The sequence below is a fragment of the Euwallacea fornicatus genome, chromosome 5 (assembly GCF_040115645.1).
Source record: "Euwallacea fornicatus isolate EFF26 chromosome 5, ASM4011564v1, whole genome shotgun sequence".
Classification (NCBI taxonomy): Eukaryota; Metazoa; Arthropoda; class Insecta; order Coleoptera; family Curculionidae; genus Euwallacea; species Euwallacea fornicatus.
Genome location: NC_089545.1, coordinates 5,289,510 through 5,306,450, shown reverse-complemented (window position 1 = coordinate 5,306,450; position 16,941 = coordinate 5,289,510). Strand labels below are relative to the sequence as shown.

Here is a 16,941-nt window from a genome sequence, read left to right as displayed (position 1 = left end):
TTTTTTAATATTTGACATATAAGATTTTGGTTTGCATCAGCGGTGTTGCCATTTCACCAATTAGAGAACGGGGTTAACTATGAAAATATGATTTGGACTGTCTTGATTCCGTCATTAACTATGCAACGTCGTTCATGCACTTTCGGGTTAGGGCCAGTTCCCGCAAACACATTGTTGTGTTTAAATCCATAAACCCTTTGCATCGACAATCTCCCAAGGGACTTTATGTAGCAAGAACCAATACTAAGTTATTTATCAGTTTTCACATTTCACAAGCTTTGTATAAACATGGCTCATGTCGTTCAACTTAATCTTGAATCCTGTGCCAAAGAAATTGCAAAATTAAAGGCTGATGGAATATTCTCCGATGAGGAAGTGAAGTAAGCATAACATAATTAAAATTACACATTTCTCTTCTTTTTTGTATGAGGTTCCATGACCAACTGCAAAATGGTGAATTTAAACTGTTAACTTTATATTCTGTAAACATAAATCTGAAATCATGGATTCTTTATTTCATAGCTATCTTGTCCCCATTAAATTTAGACTAAATTTTACTGCTGAGGTATCGAAGTCCTAGTAATATTGTCTATCATCTTGAGATACTTTGCCAGATAATTAATCTTTTCATAACTTTAATTTACGATTAAAATCCAGAAACATTAACTGTTTTATTGTTTTTTAGACGCATAATAAAAGAAAATCGTAAACTAGAAAATGCCTTGGCCAGTGGCCATCAAACCCTGGATATATACAAATCGAGCATTGCTTTCTTTGGTTCTATTATTGTAACAATTAGGCAACGCAAAGGTAGAAAGTCAACTGAGTGGTTCTTCATAAACCGTGCAGTGTACACCTACAAAAGAGGCCTCAAAGTGTTACCGATGAATTATCACTTTCACCTCAAATACCACAACTTTCTGAAGATCTTTCCTGAACTGAATAAAGTAACAACAGTCCATATTAAGGACATGGTGGGAAGATTTATGGGTAACCCTAAGGTATTTAGTTTGGCAGCCTCTTGGTATTTGCACATTAACAATGAAGTTGAAGCAAAGAAGATTCTTTTTCTGGGCCAACAAAAACATCCTGAAAATCTGGACATATATCTTGATCTCTTGAAAATTGAACTGAAGCATAAAGATGATAAGATATTAGACAAGCTTACTTTGTATATGAATTTTATTGTGGAAACTAAGGTCCCTCGACCATTTCTGGAACATACAATATCACTGATTCAGGAACAGTTAACTGAGACTGATGATGTTAGGGGAGTAATTGAATATGGATTGAATAAGTTGTTAGAGGTTTATAAAAATGAGGTGGAGAGTTACCTTTTTGCTGCTACCAAAACTTTGGAAGCGAATTGTGTTGCAAATGAGATGAAAGCAGTAAAGGTGATTGATCTATTCAGAAAAGGTATAGACTGTCTTCCTGACAATAAAAAACCTGAATTTTCCAAAAGTTACATCAATTTAATTTCTAAGTTGATTGCAGATAAGGGAGAAAACACTCATTTGGTACGTCTCAAATAGCAACTTTAAGACTAATTTAACAGAAATTTTTCAGAAATTCTTATTACTACGCATCATTGAAGAAACTCTTGAAGCAAAAGTGAAATTATGTGTTCAACACTTTGTGGAGTGGATTGATTATTCCACTAATGATCTCTCTGTAGCCCTGAAAATGGTAGAGGAAAACTTGCATAACTATATAGACTTTGAATTGGTGTGGGGTTTGTACATTAAAATTCTACTGATGCTTGACCGGGTAAATGATGCTTATGAGAAGTTGCATATAGCCACTAGCAAACTGGAGGACAAAGCAGTAAAGGTGTGGACAATTTTTTTCAATGGAGTACTCGCTTCTACAACGGACGAAAAATCTATCAGGGATTTTTTTGAGGCAGGTCTTCGTGTAAAGTTCCCAACAATTGTCAGGTGAGTGATTTATTTAAATTCAGCTTTGCCTTTTGATCACATAGAATTTAAATTTAACATGAGACGCTGCCAGCTAGACCGATTTTGTTATATGATATCGCGGTTTAAACGAGGTTATGTCTCGTTTTAAGTTGTTGAAATAGAGTAGATAAGGCCTGAGCAAAGATTCCATTAATTTTTAATTACAGATTAGTAAAATTGCGTTATTTCTCGTGGGCATTGTCTGGTGCAAAAATTGAAGATGCTCGCCAGTTATACTATCGCCTGGCCCTCCAACCGCCATATTGTCATGAATTGCACCAGGAGGTCTTTCGTACGAAACATTTGCATTGCGACTCTAATGACGGATCCGCGTTGTTGCTGACAGCAACAAAATTGTGGAAGGAACACTTCGGTGACAACCCAGCAACTCGGCCTAGTACTGCAAAGGACGAAAAAAATGAGGACAACAAAATGTTTGAAGCTTTTTCGAGCACTCTAGAGAGCGAGAACGAGCTCAATGTTAAAGTTTCCAAGCCGTGGTACCATGCGTCGACAGGTTTTGTGCTCAAGAGGTCACGGCCATTGCAGAAAAGGAAAAGAAAGACAAGGCAGGGTACTGAAACACCCTCTCAACGCGCTTTCACCAACTGTGTCTCAACCAATTCCTTAGTAAAAAAGAACACATTACCATTCGTAAAATCGAAAAAAAAGACAAAGAGATACGCGGAGGTTCACACCAAAGATTGTTCGGGCACATGGTACGTAGAAGATCCCACAATGGATTCTGTATTGTAATAAGAAACACAGCCTTTTCGTAAAACAAGCGAAGAACGCACTATGGTGCACTCGTTGAATTGAAAGAACCAATAAAGAACAGATTATGGTTCCGAACGCAAACAAAGGTAAATAAATATTTGGTTCTGTGTATTTCCAAAAGGATTGATTTATTTGGTGACCATCCTTAGAATACAATCTTAAAGCAATTGATTAAAGAGTTCACATTCCTATACTCTCCTCAAGATATTCCAAGATACCGCATTTTAATAAAAACATAAATTTGATTTTCCTCAATTTATTAGCATCACAACACACTCATCTTCTATACCTATATCGCTTAAAGTGGAACCACAGCTGGAATATGTTGTTGTGGAACTGGCACCTAAAACCACGTTTATACGAATATTCCCACTCGCGATTCACTATTTTAAAAGCAATGTCTTCGTAAGGGGGTCCTGCATGGAACTTTAAAATTGCGAATTCTCTATTCTCAGGGCAAGGGGTCAAAAAGTACTCAGGAGTGCAGCTTTTGTCAATCAAATCTGGGTAAAATATATTAAACTTATACCCCTGTACGATCTTCGGCGGTGGATTGTCCATGTCGTAATGGGTCTGATTGTACTTGTTCCACTCAAACCCTGTGTGGACTCGATTGAAATATCTCGGTTTACGAGGTCTGTATTTATCCGACCATAGATAGACATGACTGTCCAGAGCTTGTTCCACACTAAACTGGGCCTCATCCTCCCCCATTCCCTTACGAGCCTCTTTTTGTAACAAGAGTTCTTCTTTCATGATCACATTTTCTATTTTCTTGCCCTTATCTGTCACTTGCATTCGAGCAAATTCTAGTCTATACAAATCATCTTCTTCAGTCACCACTATTGTACCTGGCTCAATTTGCTTAGGGTTTAGTAATTTAGGACTATAGCCTCCGTTTTGATAGGCATTAAAGCACTCATTCAATATATCATTGGCAGCCTCCTCACTAGTTTCCTCCTCACTTTGACTGTCTTCAGTAATGATTTGTGATGGTCCTGCACATTCACTTTCCTCAGTAGAGTGTCTGCTGGCTTCATCAGTTATATCAGGGGCAGTTACTGCTTGTTCTGCTTTTAAAACTTCTAGCTTTCTTCTTAGACTCTCCTGATGCCTATCTCGCAGTCTTGCCCTGGCCATATGTGCTTTAAGTTGGGACAAAAGAGACTCCCAATAACCAATATCAATACCATCAGATTTACCATTTATTTTGCTTTCAATCTGCTTCTGCAGGCCTGCAAGTTGGACTGCAGTTTTCCCTTTAAAGACTGCAGTCACATCTTGAGCTACAGCCTGATTTATACCTTCTCTTCTGCCTACTCCTGCATCAAAATCTTGCTCCCTCTGCAATTTCCTTAATTTTTGCAGTTCATCTTCAACAATTATGGTTATGTCATTCCAATAGTCCAAATTCTTGCCTCTTTCAAGTTCTTTGTACACTTTAATGTCCTCTGCAAGGTCTTCCAAATCCTTTATATGCAGGCCATTGAGATATGTGTAAGGCTCATGCATTTCCACTGCATCTACTTCCTCTTCTGCACTAATATATTTGGCTAAAAGGTCAATAGGTTTGGCTCGGCCATCTTGGATTCTGATGTGGCTTCGTAATCGAGCCTGTTCTAAGTGAAAGTGATCCTCCTGCCTCTCCCACTCTTCAAATTGAGCAGCCTCCTTGCTGCGCTGCAGCAGCTGAGTCTCATCCTCTCGTCGCTGTCTCTCCAGTTCCCTCTCTAACCGCCTCTTTTTAACCTTCTCCAATTCTCGTTTGTTTTCCTCTTGTTTGAATCTATTTCTTGCCTCAAGTTCTTCATGAGTAGCATCAATTAAGCCTTCTTTGGCCAGTTTTTTAGTCCATACAAATGTGGACAACAAATTTCCATCCCCAAAAGGGTTGTCACTATTAGTATAATGGAGATATTCATTATCCCATCCCATACGTTCCTTCCTCTTGCGCTCCTTCTCTTCCTTCTTCTTGAGACGTCTTAGTCGCTTTTCCTCTGCAGTTTCTGTGGCTTTTAACAGTTCCTTTTGACATTTACGCTCTTCTATAGCCCGTAACCGTTCTTTCTCTAGTTTCTCAAGTAACTTTACAGATTTACTGGAAGAGCTTGAGCTGCTAGAACTACTTGATGAAGAGTCACTGCTTGATTCCCGCTTTCTGGGCTTGCGTCGCTTGGATGAATTTTGGCGCTTCTTGCTGCTGTTGTAAGTCAATTTTGAGGATGATATGGAACAACGCCTAGATGTCCTGGAGCTTCGTTTCAGGATTTCTTTCCGAGAATAACGCTGGTCCTCTTTAGGGGAACAAGACCTGCTCCTGTGACGATGTCTAGATTTAGATGAGTAGTCTGAGTGTCCCGCACGGTTTTTTAATTCTTTGGGCATGGCTTTCTTCAATTAATTCCTTTATTTAATTAAATAGCCTTGTAAATTTAATGCTTTTGGTAAGCTTAAAAATAAAAAATAAACTATGTCACTGTCATTCGAACTGAGATCAAAGATTTTATTCTGATATGTATAAATAGGTTATGTCATTATGTTTTTGTCTCTTTAACAATTGGCAATATATAAGGATAGCGATATGTTTTACTAAACGATCGAAAATAAACCAAAATGGCACCTTTCAAGTAATTTTTTTTTAATTTTATTGGTAGTAACTGTTTGCATATAACTAAATAATAAAAACGTTTGAAGTATCGGGTCTAAGTATGCAATTAGCAATATAAGATATGCATCGCCTATTGATTCATTATCCAAAATTTTAAGTGCATCCGGAATCAACACCGCCGTTATGGTAAACATCATTTTTTTTTTAGGAAAAAATGTTACCTAATAAAATTTTATAACCAAATTTTTTGTTCGCAAAGACAGGGATGTGCATGACTTTCTTATTCAGACAATTTCTTAATAATATATATGTTTACTTTAAAAAGGGCATGCTCACCCTATTCTTTGGCATCCAAGGTTCCAAAAGCGCACTCGAAAGGGTTCTGCTTATTTATTTGAAAAAAATATGAACCATCTTTTTTTCTTGATTCCTTGCTTTTAGAGATGTAAATGAATTTCGAAAATGTGCATGAGTATATTAACTTCATGATGTCTCTTCGTTTTCCCCTGACTGGTGACGTCACCTAAGCACCACGTGCAGCACCAATTTGTTAAACAAAAAAAGATTCCTCCTTCGCACATTTCTTAGTTTGGTTAGTCCCTGCTATGTGACGCCATGGTAAAATATTTTTCATTGAATGATGGAGAAATCCCCAAATTTTAATTTTTTACGGCTTTAAATCTTAAAATGTCTACCGAATAGTTAAACCGTAGATCTGTTTGTCATGGATTTCATTGAAATAACATGTGTTTACTTTACCTTTTTTCCACACGAAAAAAAAAACAAAACGTAAATAATATTGTATGTCATCTGATTTTAAGCCAAAAACTTTCACAAGGACAATTTTATCATTTATTTGAAAGACTGATGGAGACACCAACGAATAACTATTCGTGTGCCCCACGCCTAAGTGAAGGAAATAGTTACTGTGATTTGTTCTAATACTATTCTGTGATAAAAGAAAAACCAATTTGAAAAGAGGATTGGAACGGTCTAAAAAACTTCACAAATAACTGGAATGCAAGATTGAATAGATATGTTTAGGTCTTGACAATGCCACTTTTTGTGATCACTAATTATAGAAGGGAATTGCAAGAAGCATAAAAATGCCAGATGTCAAAAATGCAGAAAGAGTAAAGGTCAAATCAAACAACAAAATAACAAGAAAACGTTACCTTTAATTAAACGAATTTGACAAATGTTAAGTAATAATTATTGTACAACAACAAATGGAAAATCAAGACAAATCAACAATGGATAACTTTAAATTGTGATTCATTTCAACTCCAAATAATACCATGATAAATAAGCATGCTATACGACTCATTGGCTGTGCTTACTAGCACCAGTTGCTGCCAATTAGAGTGTCAGTTTACCCAATGCTTCCCTAATTAAAGTTCTGCCAATATTGTTCAAGTAGGTACTTTTGGCAATCGTGACGGAACATCTTGAACAGTTACGCCAAATTTAAAGAGGAACATACAGAGTGATGGGATTCTCGCAGTGACTCAAACGCTAATTCCCTGAAGTGGACGTGTCAGCCTGTTCCCTTTGTCTCAAGGCCGCCAATCGGGCGCTCCTACGCAAAGGCTTTCGCTCCGCTTTTTCCTCCTGTTTCTCCAACAATGCGGCTGATTTGCAGTAGACCCATTTACCGACCAAACTATCCCACTACAAGAAAACGCAAATCAGAATCAAAGAAAACCTATATCGGGTATAAAAACAATACCGAGGAACTCAATATTTCATTCCTGGTCGGATGCCACGACACATCGCGCACGCAGGCCATGTGACCTTTTCTCTGCTTGACGATTTTGCCGGTCAAAGCGTCGTATACTGAAGAAAAATTAAAGAGGAAGATGTTTTTTGTCACGCATCGGAAAGTGCGAAAACTTACTCACAACCCTTCCGAAACCACAGCCCGTGTAGATGAACCGCTGTCCAGTGGTTTCTGCGGGCGAAAATCGCGCTCGAATTAGCGTTTTCGACACTACATGACCTCTGTATGTCATCACAGACGTATCACCCTCAAGCTTTTGATTTTGATATACTGCAATAAATTGTTCAGCAATAAAACTAATGAAAAAACAAATATACGGCAGGATTATAAAAATGTATGAGCAAAGAGTTAGTTATATACATACGTTCTTTTGGTACACCCTGCCACCGATAATCCCAAGGCTGATTTCGCACCGCTTTCAGCGACTCATTAGCGGCAGCATCGTTCGAAAATACCCGCACATCCCACAATTTAATCGACTGATCCTTGCTGTTGCTGATGAGATGCCTGCCATCCCCTCTTGAGTCTATATATGTGATTCCGTCCATATGGCCTAAGAAGACTCAAATCAGCCTTGACTTAAAGGAAAAAGGCACTTACCAGCCAAAAGACCCACGGGCTTCGCGTTCCTGTCCTGCAAAGTTCGACGATCCCATACCTTTACCAAACCGTCATCGCCGCCGCTATAGATTATATGCGAGGTATTGTCAGCAAAGAGGACGCTGTTAATGTCATATTCATGGGCCATAATCTGAACTTATATAACTCATCATTAAATCAGAAGTTTTACAATCAGGGTTTTACCTTTAAAGTACGCTTTTTCCCCTCAATATTGTAGATGTAGAGACATCCATCATTGGCCCCACACACTAATTCTTTACCATCTGAAGAAAACACCACAGAAAACACACAAAACCTACGGTTAGTGTTGAGTAAACTTAATGGTTCTTGGTGGTCAGATGTCCCGTTCACTGGACACATGTGTACTTAATGCAAAATCAAATCAAAATACTGCTCACAGAGATGCTTTAAGATTGCTTACAGCTTGGAGACCATGTTGAATACACAAAATGCTCTCCATCAGGGCTGAATGCAACATCAATTATGCTCCAACCCACATCCCTGGCTCTGACACTTTTAAGCAGTCCATAAGAGCAGTCTTTTGAGTTATATAGCCTAATGTGCCTGTCTGAAACGCCCAAAAACTCACTAAATCATCCTTAGCACTGGATGTAAACAAACCTTGAGAGGCAGTGAGAAATGTATTACCATCAGGTGAAAAAATTCCACAAAACACTTTTCCAGTGCTATTTTCCAAAGCCACCACCATTTCATTGGGGATATATTGGTTGGAGATCTTACATTTAACCCTACGAGTAAAGTTACTGCCACGGTAAACCCCAGACTGAAACAACTCCATTAAGAGCTGTGCAGAGAAAGAGTCTAAGAAATAATACCTCTCTATTCTCCAAAAAACAGGCCACATTATTCACTGAAATATTGTTCCTTTTGGGTTCCAACAGTCCACAGGCTTGCTTGGTCAAAATCACAAACTCACTTCGCTACAAAAATTCAAGAACAAATAAATTTTCATCAATTATCCTTCTCATTTTTACTCACATCTAACATTGATGTGTCAGGTTTCACCTTAATTTTTGGAGCTCTCCTAGGAGCTGGGAACTCATAATCCTCTTCACCACTTTGCAACAACAACTGTCCGCTGCACAAAAATTACTTGCACTATTGCAAAACACACAAAAGAATCAACAGACCTGTTTATAAGGTTGCGAAGCATAGCAGCAAAATGCTCTCCATAATCGGAGTCTGAATCAAGAGTGTCCGAGTCTTCTGAAGTGTCCTCAATTCTCGATCTAGAATCTTCGTCGTCGTCTATGGCCATAAACATCCTTCTAGAGTTCAGGGCACCCATAAAATTATTATTAAGTTAAGACTGAAAATGGTGGTACTGCTGGTTATTGTCGAAGGAGTTTCCTGGGAGATTGGGAAACGGATATTTTAATGGTTTCAACTGCTTGTTAACCATAACAATTGGAAATAAGATGGGATAAGGGACTGTTTCTGGAAATTTATTAAACAAGAGCTTACCAGTTTGATTTCTTCTCAAAATGGGGCTCTTATGGTGGGCCTTACGAATGTTAAAATACGGCGGAACCTTTGGTTTAGTAAAACGGCACTACGATTTATGAACGCGCATAAATTTAATTACTTCTTACTTAATTAAAAAGGTAAATTTCATATGAAAAACATTTACTATTTCCAGCTGCTTTGCACACGGCTTTAGGAGTTTGAGTGACAATCATTTTTCAAATTATCATAAGAGATATGTCTGAATAACGCTTAAACAATATGTTCCTATCCTTCTTCAATACCAAGCCGACAAGAAGAATATCTATTACTTTCTTGTACTCTCGCTATACTTCATTTGTCACTTCAAATTAGGTTATGAACAGTAGAACAAGTTATTACTGATGAAAGAAGTGTGACAACAATATGCATAGAGCGATAGAATTGTCAGCTATTTCACATACATTTTCTTTATAAAGAAAATGCGTATCTATAATATCCATAATTTATCCTATTCAGTACCTGTGTATACAAAAACCGTAGGTGTTGAAAGAATATTCACAGATTAAAAAAAAAAAAACTAAAGCTTATATTTTAACATTTTTCTCTTAATTTTTAATCGCCAAGTAAAAGGATGAAATCAAAATTTGTAGTACAAAAATAAACGCAACCTGTGGGACTGGAAAAATACCCGCGTTGATGAAACAATTTAAACATCGTTTGCCGATCCCTAAAAACAATGCCAAAATTCTTATCTACTCTGAGGCGTGCCTTTTTTTCTTTTTTTTCTTCTCGCTGGGCCCCACCTCAGACACCTCATCGGTCACTTCCAGTTCCACTTTGGTTTTCTTCTTTTCTTTATTTTTTTCTGCCGATTTTGGGACCTCTGCAACTACCTCAAACTCTAACTTGTGTTTCTTTTTTTTCTTCTTTTCCACTGGCATTTCCTGCACCTCTTCAGCCACCTCTATTGCCGAGACGGCTGTCTCCGGTTTTCCCTTATTCTTTTTCTTTTTTTTCTTTTGCACTGATGAGTCCTCTGTCCCTTCAGTCACCTCTATTGACGACGCAACTGCCTCCAATTTTGCCTTGTCTTTCTTCTTTTTCACTGGTGTCTCTACGTTTTCAACCATTTCTACCGACGGCTCAAGCTCCTCCAATTTCACCTTGTCCTTCTTCTTTTTATTCTTTGCATTCAAAACTTCTTCTATAAATTCGACACTTTTGGAACAGACAAATTTTACACTTCCACATTTTACTTACCTATCTGTTGCACCTCTTCCTCCTCCAGTGGTTCTTGCTTCACTTTCTTTTTCTTCTTTTTTGGAGACTCCACTTTTATTACAACGAAAAACAATAAAAAAAAAAATATGTAGACTCAAAAAACGTTTTACCTTCAATAACCTGCTGCGGTTTTTCCTTATCTTTTTTGTTTTTCTTTGTATCAAAGACTTCAGTGGAAGCAGAAGTGCTGTCATCTAAATCTTCCTGCTTCACCTCTGACACAGACCTCTTTCTCTTACTTGTAGAAGGCAGAGTGCTGTCTGCCGCGGCTGGATATTGTTTAATCTCACTGACAGTATGATATTTCTCGAATTTCACCTTGACTTTGCCTAAAGAAAAAAAAGTAAATTTTAACTTCTGAGTATTGTTACTTATGAAACTTACCAGTGCCACTTATCCGCCTCATATTTCCCTCCTCCAATATGATCAGACGAGCCTCCAATTTGGCCTTATGCTCTGGGCCTAAATTAATAGCTACTTCCTCTCCCAAGGCGTCCACTCTCGTTGCCAATGCAGCTTTAGCTGCCAACATTCTAAAATAATTCCTTAAATAAAGCCTTCAAGCAGAATTCCTTAACTTACCTTGACATTTTTCCTTTATTTTTAGTACTGCACTTTCCAATTAATTGAGCATGATAAATCAGCCCATATTTAGGAGTCTCCTTTCTAGATTTCAACGCCCGGAAAAGTGCCTTTTCCGCCCCCAAAAGCTGGACTGTGGAAGCAGGATGCTTTGCCAGATTGATCAAAGAACCAGCATGAGAAATCAGCCTGGCCCCCACCAATTCACCCACCAAAACTGTGAGGTTAGGGGCAATTGCCATCATTCTGTTTTTGAGGTATTCATACAAGTTCTGTCTGTAATCAGTCATCTCAATTATCTGTTCGCAGAGGCTTGTGATGTGTTTGAGGTCATCATCAGATATTTCTGTGCCCATGGATACTTCTGCAGCCACTTTAAGCTGAATAAAATAGTGAAGAAATAGAGAAAAACATTAAAATAGACACACACCTCATTTTCAGTATTCTCAGGCAAAACTTCAGACAAGTCTGTGTCAACAGCCTTCTCTCTAGTGCCTATTATTCTCACTGTCTTGGCATAGGCCATGTTGTCAGCAACAATTTTACTCATTTCTGGAAAATGCCAGCCATACCACTCTCGACATCTAATAACAAAAAGTTTTAAAAACAATACTAACAATAACAAAAGAACTCATTACCTCATAGAATAGTTATTTAACTCCTTATCCAAATCATCCAATAAAGATACTGCTTGCACAATCATAGTATCAACCTTGTCAGGGGAAAATTTCAATTTATATCGAGATAAAGAATGAGCTAAACCCAAAGCCATAGAGGTCTGATCCTTTTTTGTTGTCCCAGTTAAAGCTTCGAGTTGGCTTCGAATGCAACGCATCAACTCTTGCACTGCTGTATTACATAGACACCGCAGACTAAACTTGTTCTTAATGGCCAATCCCAGCTTGGTATCAGCAACTAGTAACTGCTCGTGCATGTCACTGACCACATGATTTTTGATTACCTTCTTTAGACACTTAGATAATTTACCATCAACTGCGGCGGTGGTGGCCTTCAAGGCCTGCGCTACATCCGTAAACCTCTCGAAGTGTTTCAGCTTTAACCTAAAGAAAAATGCATTGAAGTAACAGTTAACAATTTGGCAGGGAGAACTTACACTTGACTTGCCGCTTCGGGGGACTGGAAACTTTCATACAAATTATCGATTTGCTCGAGCTTACGTTCATCTACAAGCTACGAAAAAAAGGGGCGCATGGTGGATTTGAGGTTATAGACGCCGACTGTTGGGCTTGGAAATTCAACTTACCTTAAAAATTGCGTATCCCGCAGCGGTCTCGAAGAGCACCAGCATTTTGTTGCTTAATTATTTCAGAAAGCGTTAATTCATTAGATTTTTTTGTTAAAATTCTATGAAAATAGCTAAAACACCACACTAACACGTGAAACACGCAGAAGACCTCTTTTCCCAGTAAATGGGACACTGCATATATGATGCTACTTACTTCTGACTGAAGGAGAGAAAGAGATGAAAACTATCAAATACTTATAGAAAATTTTGAAGTATGTAGTAAGTCAAAGCGGCAACATCGCGAGAAGATCTGGGAGTTGTGGGAACTATACTGGCACTTTTATTTATTAGATCCAACTAAATAATTAAAAAACATAAAAAAAAAGGTGCAGACCCCTCTATTCTTACGTATATGTGCCCTAACTTCAAGCCACGACGCAATAAAATTTTGTGATTCAATCCTAAGTAATTTTTTTTAATGCGTTGCCCAATTTACATCAATCAAAAACATTGTATTGATAAAAATTACAAATTCTGGACAATTTATTGAAGGGAAACTTTTTCCCTGCAAGATCGCTACATGATGCTTATGGCTACGGTTTATTAAAGCGCAATCATTATGGAACTCTCAAAGTAGTGAAGTTTTAACAGAATGAGATGATACTATCTGACCTTTCTTCCCATATGTGTAGTCATTACAATAAATGCGTAAAAACGAATATACCAGGTTAGTGTAGGTCGCCGTTGGTATCAAGGAGGGGTAAAGATGTTTTCTGATCCCATTGCAAAATCGGAGCCTAATAAATATTAAACAAAAGATATTAGAAAAAGAAGGTTCGTGTTAAAATAAACAAAACAATAAATCCGGTGTGTTATTTACTTTGTTTGCAAACAATTGAATTGGACAAAAAACGCAAAAAAAAATTATAATCAAGTCTATGAATAATATGATTTATCTTTAGTTTCTAAGAGTGCAGTTACCTTTTTTTGCTACTTTTCAAACTTCGAACCGCAATAACTCGGATAGATATGTCGCAATAAAAAAAGCAAAAATTAAGTGTTTAGACAAGCTTTATAATACACCGTGAACCGTGTTTAAATATCTTATAAAGGTTCTTAGATATAACACCATTTAGATCCTTAATTTTTGCAATTTTTATGTGCCGAAAATGACGGTTGAAAAAAAATCCCTTTCCAAAACATAGTAATCTCAATTTGGGTATCTACGATTAATATAGAAACCAAACGAATTCATTAAGCCGATAAACAACAAGGGAAAACTTCACCGTTTTTTCGAAAGATGTGTAAAATTGAAGACATCCAGTTTCCAAATATAATTTTTTTTTTTAATTAATGATTTTTATATTTGATTTATTTATTTGAAATAATTTTATTATTTATATATATTATTTTCACGCCTCTTATTCAATTAATTAATTATTACCATGAAAAGCAAAAAATGGACGGCTCACCAATCCCCATCGATGCCACATTTCCAGTTGAATGTGCCGTATGACCAAGTGGCATTTAACTGCTGATCTTGACAATTGCATCTGGTTCCTTTACGATATTCTAGTAATAAAATATTCCTAAAAATCTACTTACCATTCCTTTTTAATTTAATTGTTACACCCGAACTAACAATAATATAAAACCATCACATTGAGATCTGATTATTTAAACTAAAATATAATCATGAATAACGTATCTTTTACGCGGCTCTTGACTGAGGACTTTAACCGCGAATGCAAGGATATGGCCCTTTACTTTTTGGGCAAAGTTCTGACCAGAAAATTGGAAGATGGACGCATTTTAAGGGGTCGAATTGTAGAGACCGAGTGCTACTTGGGAAACGAGGATAAGGCCTCGCATTCTTGCGGAGGAAGGTGAGAAATCAATTTAAAAATCCCGGGTTAATGTATAAATGGTTGCATACCGAGTGGGAGGAGGCAGGGTTTGGTGACCAAAGGTCATTGAAAAATGAAAATAAACTGAATAAATTTTTGATTTATTATTAAAAAGAAAAACCAAAAATATGTAGTTACAAATAAATAAATATCTACTTAATCTTTGTTCCATTTGCTAATCTTATCAGTCACAATTAATAAGTGTTCATCACTCTACTTTTGATCTTACACTATGGAAGTAGCCAAATACCCTATTACAGCCTTTAAAGCCTATTGTAACGGAGTATTTCAAGGCAAAGAGCCTTGGCAAATAGTGACCATCACTACTAGTTCAGTATTGTTCACTGTGTGGCTGTACAACTTCCTGAATGGTAACGAGAGCCTCTTGACAAGAGGCACAAAAACTGTGTTCCGAATAGCAAAGTGGGTACCTCACATCAGGAAGAGAATTGAAGACGAACTTGAAGAGATTAATAGAAGTTTTGAGGGGGATGTCATTGAAAGAACTGCAAAACTAGAGTACCTTGTGAAGCTACCTTTGAAAGGTTTAGACAAAAACAAGATTTTACATATTTTAAATGAGAATTTAAGTTTGGGAGAGGATTCATGGAAGAGTGGGCTAGCATCTGGAGCTGTGTATGTTCACAATGAAGCCTTACAGGCATTGGCCGCAGAAACCTTCAGAGTTTCATCATATACCAACCCTTTACATCCAGATCTATTCCCTGGTAAGTCCTTACACAATTCCTGATTTTCCATCTCATTAGAAATTAAATTCAAGGAGTGTGTAAAATGGAAGCTGAAGTCGTCAGGATTTTGTGTACTTTATTCAATGGAGACTCCCAATGTTGTGGCACCATGACAACTGGGGGGACTGAGTCAATTATGATGGCCTGCAAGGCTTATAGAGATTTTGCACGTGAGACTAGAGGAATTCAGAAGCCAGAAATGGTTAGAAATTTGAGATTTAGTTGAAGATGAACAAGACACTATAACTGATGATTTGCAGGTGCTTCCAGTAACTGCCCATTCGGGGTTTGATAAGGCTGGACAGTACCTGAATATAAAACTCAGACATGTAACAATAGATCCCACAACTTGTCAGGTGGATTTAAAAGCAATGCGCAAGGCCATTAATGGAAATACTGTGATGCTGGTGGGGTCTGCTCCCAATTTTCCTTATGGTGGGTCTTCATGAATTTCTCTTGTTGCATTTTTTAATAGAACTTACTATAGGGACAATCGACGACATATCAAAAATAGCCGATTTAGGACTAAAATACCATATCCCAGTCCATGTAGACTCGTGCCTAGGAGGTTTCTTGACTCCTTTCATGCCGTTAGCAGGCCACTACCTACCTCCAATAGATTTCCGGCTAAAGGGGGTTACAAGTATCTCAGCAGACACTCATAAATATGGGTTTGCCCCCAAAGGCACTTCAGTAGTGATGTATCGCGATTGCAAATATCTTCATCACCAATACACAGTAACCACAGATTGGGTGGGAGGTATTTATGGCTCTCCTACAATCAATGGTAGCAGATCTGGAGGCAATATTGCCACATGCTGGGCCACTTTGCTACATCATGGTTTGGAAGGCTATGTGAAAGCCACCAAAGAGATTGTGGATACGAAGCAAACAATAGAGCAGGGTCTCAGACGTATGAAGGGCATTTATGTGTTTGGGAAGCCAGCCACTAGTGTAGTGGCCTTTGGCAGTAACGATTTCGACATTTATCGTTTGTCCGATGCTTTGCACAAGCTAGGATGGAACTTAAATGCCTTGCAGTACCCTCCAGGACTTCACATTTGCGTCACTCTTATGCACACTAAACCGGGAATAGCCGAGAAGTTCTTGAATGATGTAAGCCAGTCTTTAACAGAGATTATGAAAGATCCCACTCTCCCCGTGGAGGGGAAAATGGCCCTTTATGGTACTGCACAAAAAGTACCAGATCGGTCTATCGTCGGTGACATCACTAGACTGTTTTTGGACTCCATGTATTTTATACCTAATTTGCGAGAAAAGCCGAAATAATCTAATACATATTTTATTCTTTTAATATATATTTTCCGAACGATGCCTTGTAAATGTAAACATGACCTACCTTCCAAACTCTGCCTTCTATTTATGATAAAAACCTCTACATCATTTTCCCTTGAAGGCGTACCCCCAGAAATGAACCAATGTACATGTCGGCAGGTACTTGCTACGTGTACCAAACCTATGGAATGTATTATTGCTTTAATATTTCAAGTAAAGAATCTGGGGCTGCAGTACTGCTCAGGGCTCTCGAGCCCCTTGAAGGAATTGACACAATGAAGAGCTTCAGAAACAGTGAGATTGTTCTTCATAACAACATTCTGGATTTACTTATTATCATACAACAATTTAGTCAGAAATGAGAAACAGAAGGAGAACCCCCATTGCTTATGCAATGGGCCCTCAAAACTGTGCATTGCAATGGATATAAGGAAGGAAAATTGCAACAAATTAAATTTGTCAGATCAAGAGAATGAGATGCTCTGGATCGAGGACGATCCGGATTTCAAGTTGGAGAAGTTTTCAGTGGTGGAAACATCTAGGATTGGGATAGATAAAGTTGATCCAGAGTGGGCTAAAATGCCTTTGAGATTCTATATCTACGGCAACGGCAGCATTAGTAAAAGGGACAGGAAGGCCGAAAAGCTGGTTGATAAAGACACTTAA

General features: G+C 37.8%; 6 protein-coding genes across 8 annotated transcripts; 3 read left to right on the top strand and 3 right to left on the bottom strand.

Annotated features, from left to right (window-relative positions):
* Positions 1–121: 121 nt before the first annotated feature.
* LOC136339508 (U3 small nucleolar RNA-associated protein 6 homolog) lies at positions 122–2,849 on the top strand. Its single transcript, XM_066282827.1, has 4 exons — positions 122–380; positions 686–1,520; positions 1,570–1,940; positions 2,129–2,849. Exons 1-4 carry the CDS (start codon positions 289–291, stop codon positions 2,715–2,717), a joined length of 1,887 nt encoding a protein of 628 aa, XP_066138924.1. The 5' UTR covers positions 122–288; the 3' UTR covers positions 2,718–2,849.
* Positions 2,848–5,237, bottom strand: cactin (cactin, spliceosome C complex subunit). Its single transcript, XM_066282819.1, has one exon. The coding sequence runs from the start codon at positions 5,121–5,123 to the stop codon at positions 3,015–3,017; it is 2,109 nt and encodes a 702-aa protein (XP_066138916.1). The 5' UTR covers positions 5,124–5,237; the 3' UTR covers positions 2,848–3,014.
* Positions 5,238–6,504: 1,267 nt separating this feature from the next.
* Positions 6,505–9,542, bottom strand: LOC136339513 (DDB1- and CUL4-associated factor 11). 3 transcript variants are annotated; one of them, XM_066282836.1, is made up of 12 exons: positions 9,233–9,542; positions 8,899–9,118; positions 8,747–8,846; positions 8,584–8,688; positions 8,369–8,531; positions 8,169–8,315; positions 7,931–8,112; positions 7,727–7,877; positions 7,491–7,679; positions 7,244–7,396; positions 7,076–7,182; positions 6,505–7,017 (listed from the first exon to the last, which is right to left on the bottom strand). In XM_066282836.1, the coding sequence occupies exons 2-12, from the start codon at positions 9,054–9,056 to the stop codon at positions 6,862–6,864; spliced, it is 1,611 nt and encodes a 536-aa protein (XP_066138933.1). In that variant the 5' UTR covers positions 9,057–9,118; positions 9,233–9,542; the 3' UTR covers positions 6,505–6,861. The 3 variants fall into 3 exon arrangements, with proteins under 3 accessions (XP_066138933.1, XP_066138932.1, XP_066138934.1); XM_066282835.1 differs by having other exon boundaries at positions 8,899–9,077; positions 9,233–9,541; XM_066282837.1 differs by having other exon boundaries at positions 8,899–9,036; positions 9,233–9,540.
* A 234-nt stretch (positions 9,543–9,776) lies between these two features.
* Positions 9,777–12,533, bottom strand: nop5 (nop5 ribonucleoprotein). The gene is made up of 9 exons (XM_066282826.1): positions 12,342–12,533; positions 12,192–12,268; positions 11,716–12,138; positions 11,508–11,661; positions 11,078–11,457; positions 10,880–11,028; positions 10,606–10,824; positions 10,475–10,546; positions 9,777–10,418 (listed from the first exon to the last, which is right to left on the bottom strand). The coding sequence occupies exons 1-9, from the start codon at positions 12,384–12,386 to the stop codon at positions 9,967–9,969; spliced, it is 1,971 nt and encodes a 656-aa protein (XP_066138923.1). The 5' UTR covers positions 12,387–12,533; the 3' UTR covers positions 9,777–9,966.
* A 1,354-nt stretch (positions 12,534–13,887) lies between these two features.
* LOC136339522 (DNA-3-methyladenine glycosylase-like) lies at positions 13,888–16,941 on the top strand. The gene is made up of 3 exons (XM_066282853.1): positions 13,888–14,209; positions 16,397–16,569; positions 16,628–16,941. The coding sequence occupies exons 1-3, from the start codon at positions 14,019–14,021 to the stop codon at positions 16,939–16,941; spliced, it is 678 nt and encodes a 225-aa protein (XP_066138950.1). The 5' UTR covers positions 13,888–14,018.
* Sply (Sphingosine-1-phosphate lyase) lies at positions 14,258–16,347 on the top strand. The gene is made up of 4 exons (XM_066282834.1): positions 14,258–14,958; positions 15,012–15,181; positions 15,240–15,414; positions 15,467–16,347. The coding sequence occupies exons 1-4, from the start codon at positions 14,463–14,465 to the stop codon at positions 16,267–16,269; spliced, it is 1,644 nt and encodes a 547-aa protein (XP_066138931.1). The 5' UTR covers positions 14,258–14,462; the 3' UTR covers positions 16,270–16,347.

Bases quoted from the DNA above. Each gene is read 5' to 3' on its own strand.
- Sply (XM_066282834.1), top strand. From the start codon at position 14,463: ATGGAAGTAGCCAAATACCCTATTACAGCCTTTAAAGCCTATTGTAAC. The intron at 14,959-15,011 runs GTAAGTCCTTAC...ATTAAATTCAAG, and splicing joins ACATCCAGATCTATTCCCTG to GAGTGTGTAAAATGGAAGCT. The intron at 15,182-15,239 runs GTTAGAAATTTG...GATGATTTGCAG, and splicing joins GAATTCAGAAGCCAGAAATG to GTGCTTCCAGTAACTGCCCA.
- cactin (XM_066282819.1), bottom strand. From the start codon at position 5,123: ATGCCCAAAGAATTAAAAAACCGTGCGGGACACTCAGACTACTCATCT.
- nop5 (XM_066282826.1), bottom strand. From the start codon at position 12,386: ATGCTGGTGCTCTTCGAGACCGCTGCGGGATACGCAATTTTTAAG. The intron at 11,458-11,507 runs GTGTGTGTCTAT...TATTTTATTCAG, and splicing joins CTGAGAATACTGAAAATGAG to CTTAAAGTGGCTGCAGAAGT. The intron at 10,825-10,879 runs GTAAGTTTCATA...TTTTTTCTTTAG, and splicing joins GAGGCGGATAAGTGGCACTG to GCAAAGTCAAGGTGAAATTC.
- LOC136339513 (XM_066282836.1), bottom strand. From the start codon at position 9,056: ATGGGTGCCCTGAACTCTAGAAGGATGTTTATGGCCATAGACGACGAC. The intron at 7,878-7,930 runs GTAAAACCCTGA...ATATAAGTTCAG, and splicing joins GGAAAAAGCGTACTTTAAAG to ATTATGGCCCATGAATATGA. The intron at 7,680-7,726 runs GTAAGTGCCTTT...GAGTCTTCTTAG, and splicing joins GCCCGTGGGTCTTTTGGCTG to GCCATATGGACGGAATCACA.
- LOC136339522 (XM_066282853.1), top strand. From the start codon at position 14,019: ATGAATAACGTATCTTTTACGCGGCTCTTGACTGAGGACTTTAACCGC. The intron at 14,210-16,396 runs GTGAGAAATCAA...TTTCCCTTGAAG, and splicing joins TCGCATTCTTGCGGAGGAAG to GCGTACCCCCAGAAATGAAC. The intron at 16,570-16,627 runs GTGAGATTGTTC...ACAACAATTTAG, and splicing joins AATGAAGAGCTTCAGAAACA to TCAGAAATGAGAAACAGAAG.
- LOC136339508 (XM_066282827.1), top strand. From the start codon at position 289: ATGGCTCATGTCGTTCAACTTAATCTTGAATCCTGTGCCAAAGAAATT. The intron at 381-685 runs GTAAGCATAACA...ATTGTTTTTTAG, and splicing joins TTCTCCGATGAGGAAGTGAA to ACGCATAATAAAAGAAAATC. The intron at 1,941-2,128 runs GTGAGTGATTTA...TTTTAATTACAG, and splicing joins AAGTTCCCAACAATTGTCAG to ATTAGTAAAATTGCGTTATT.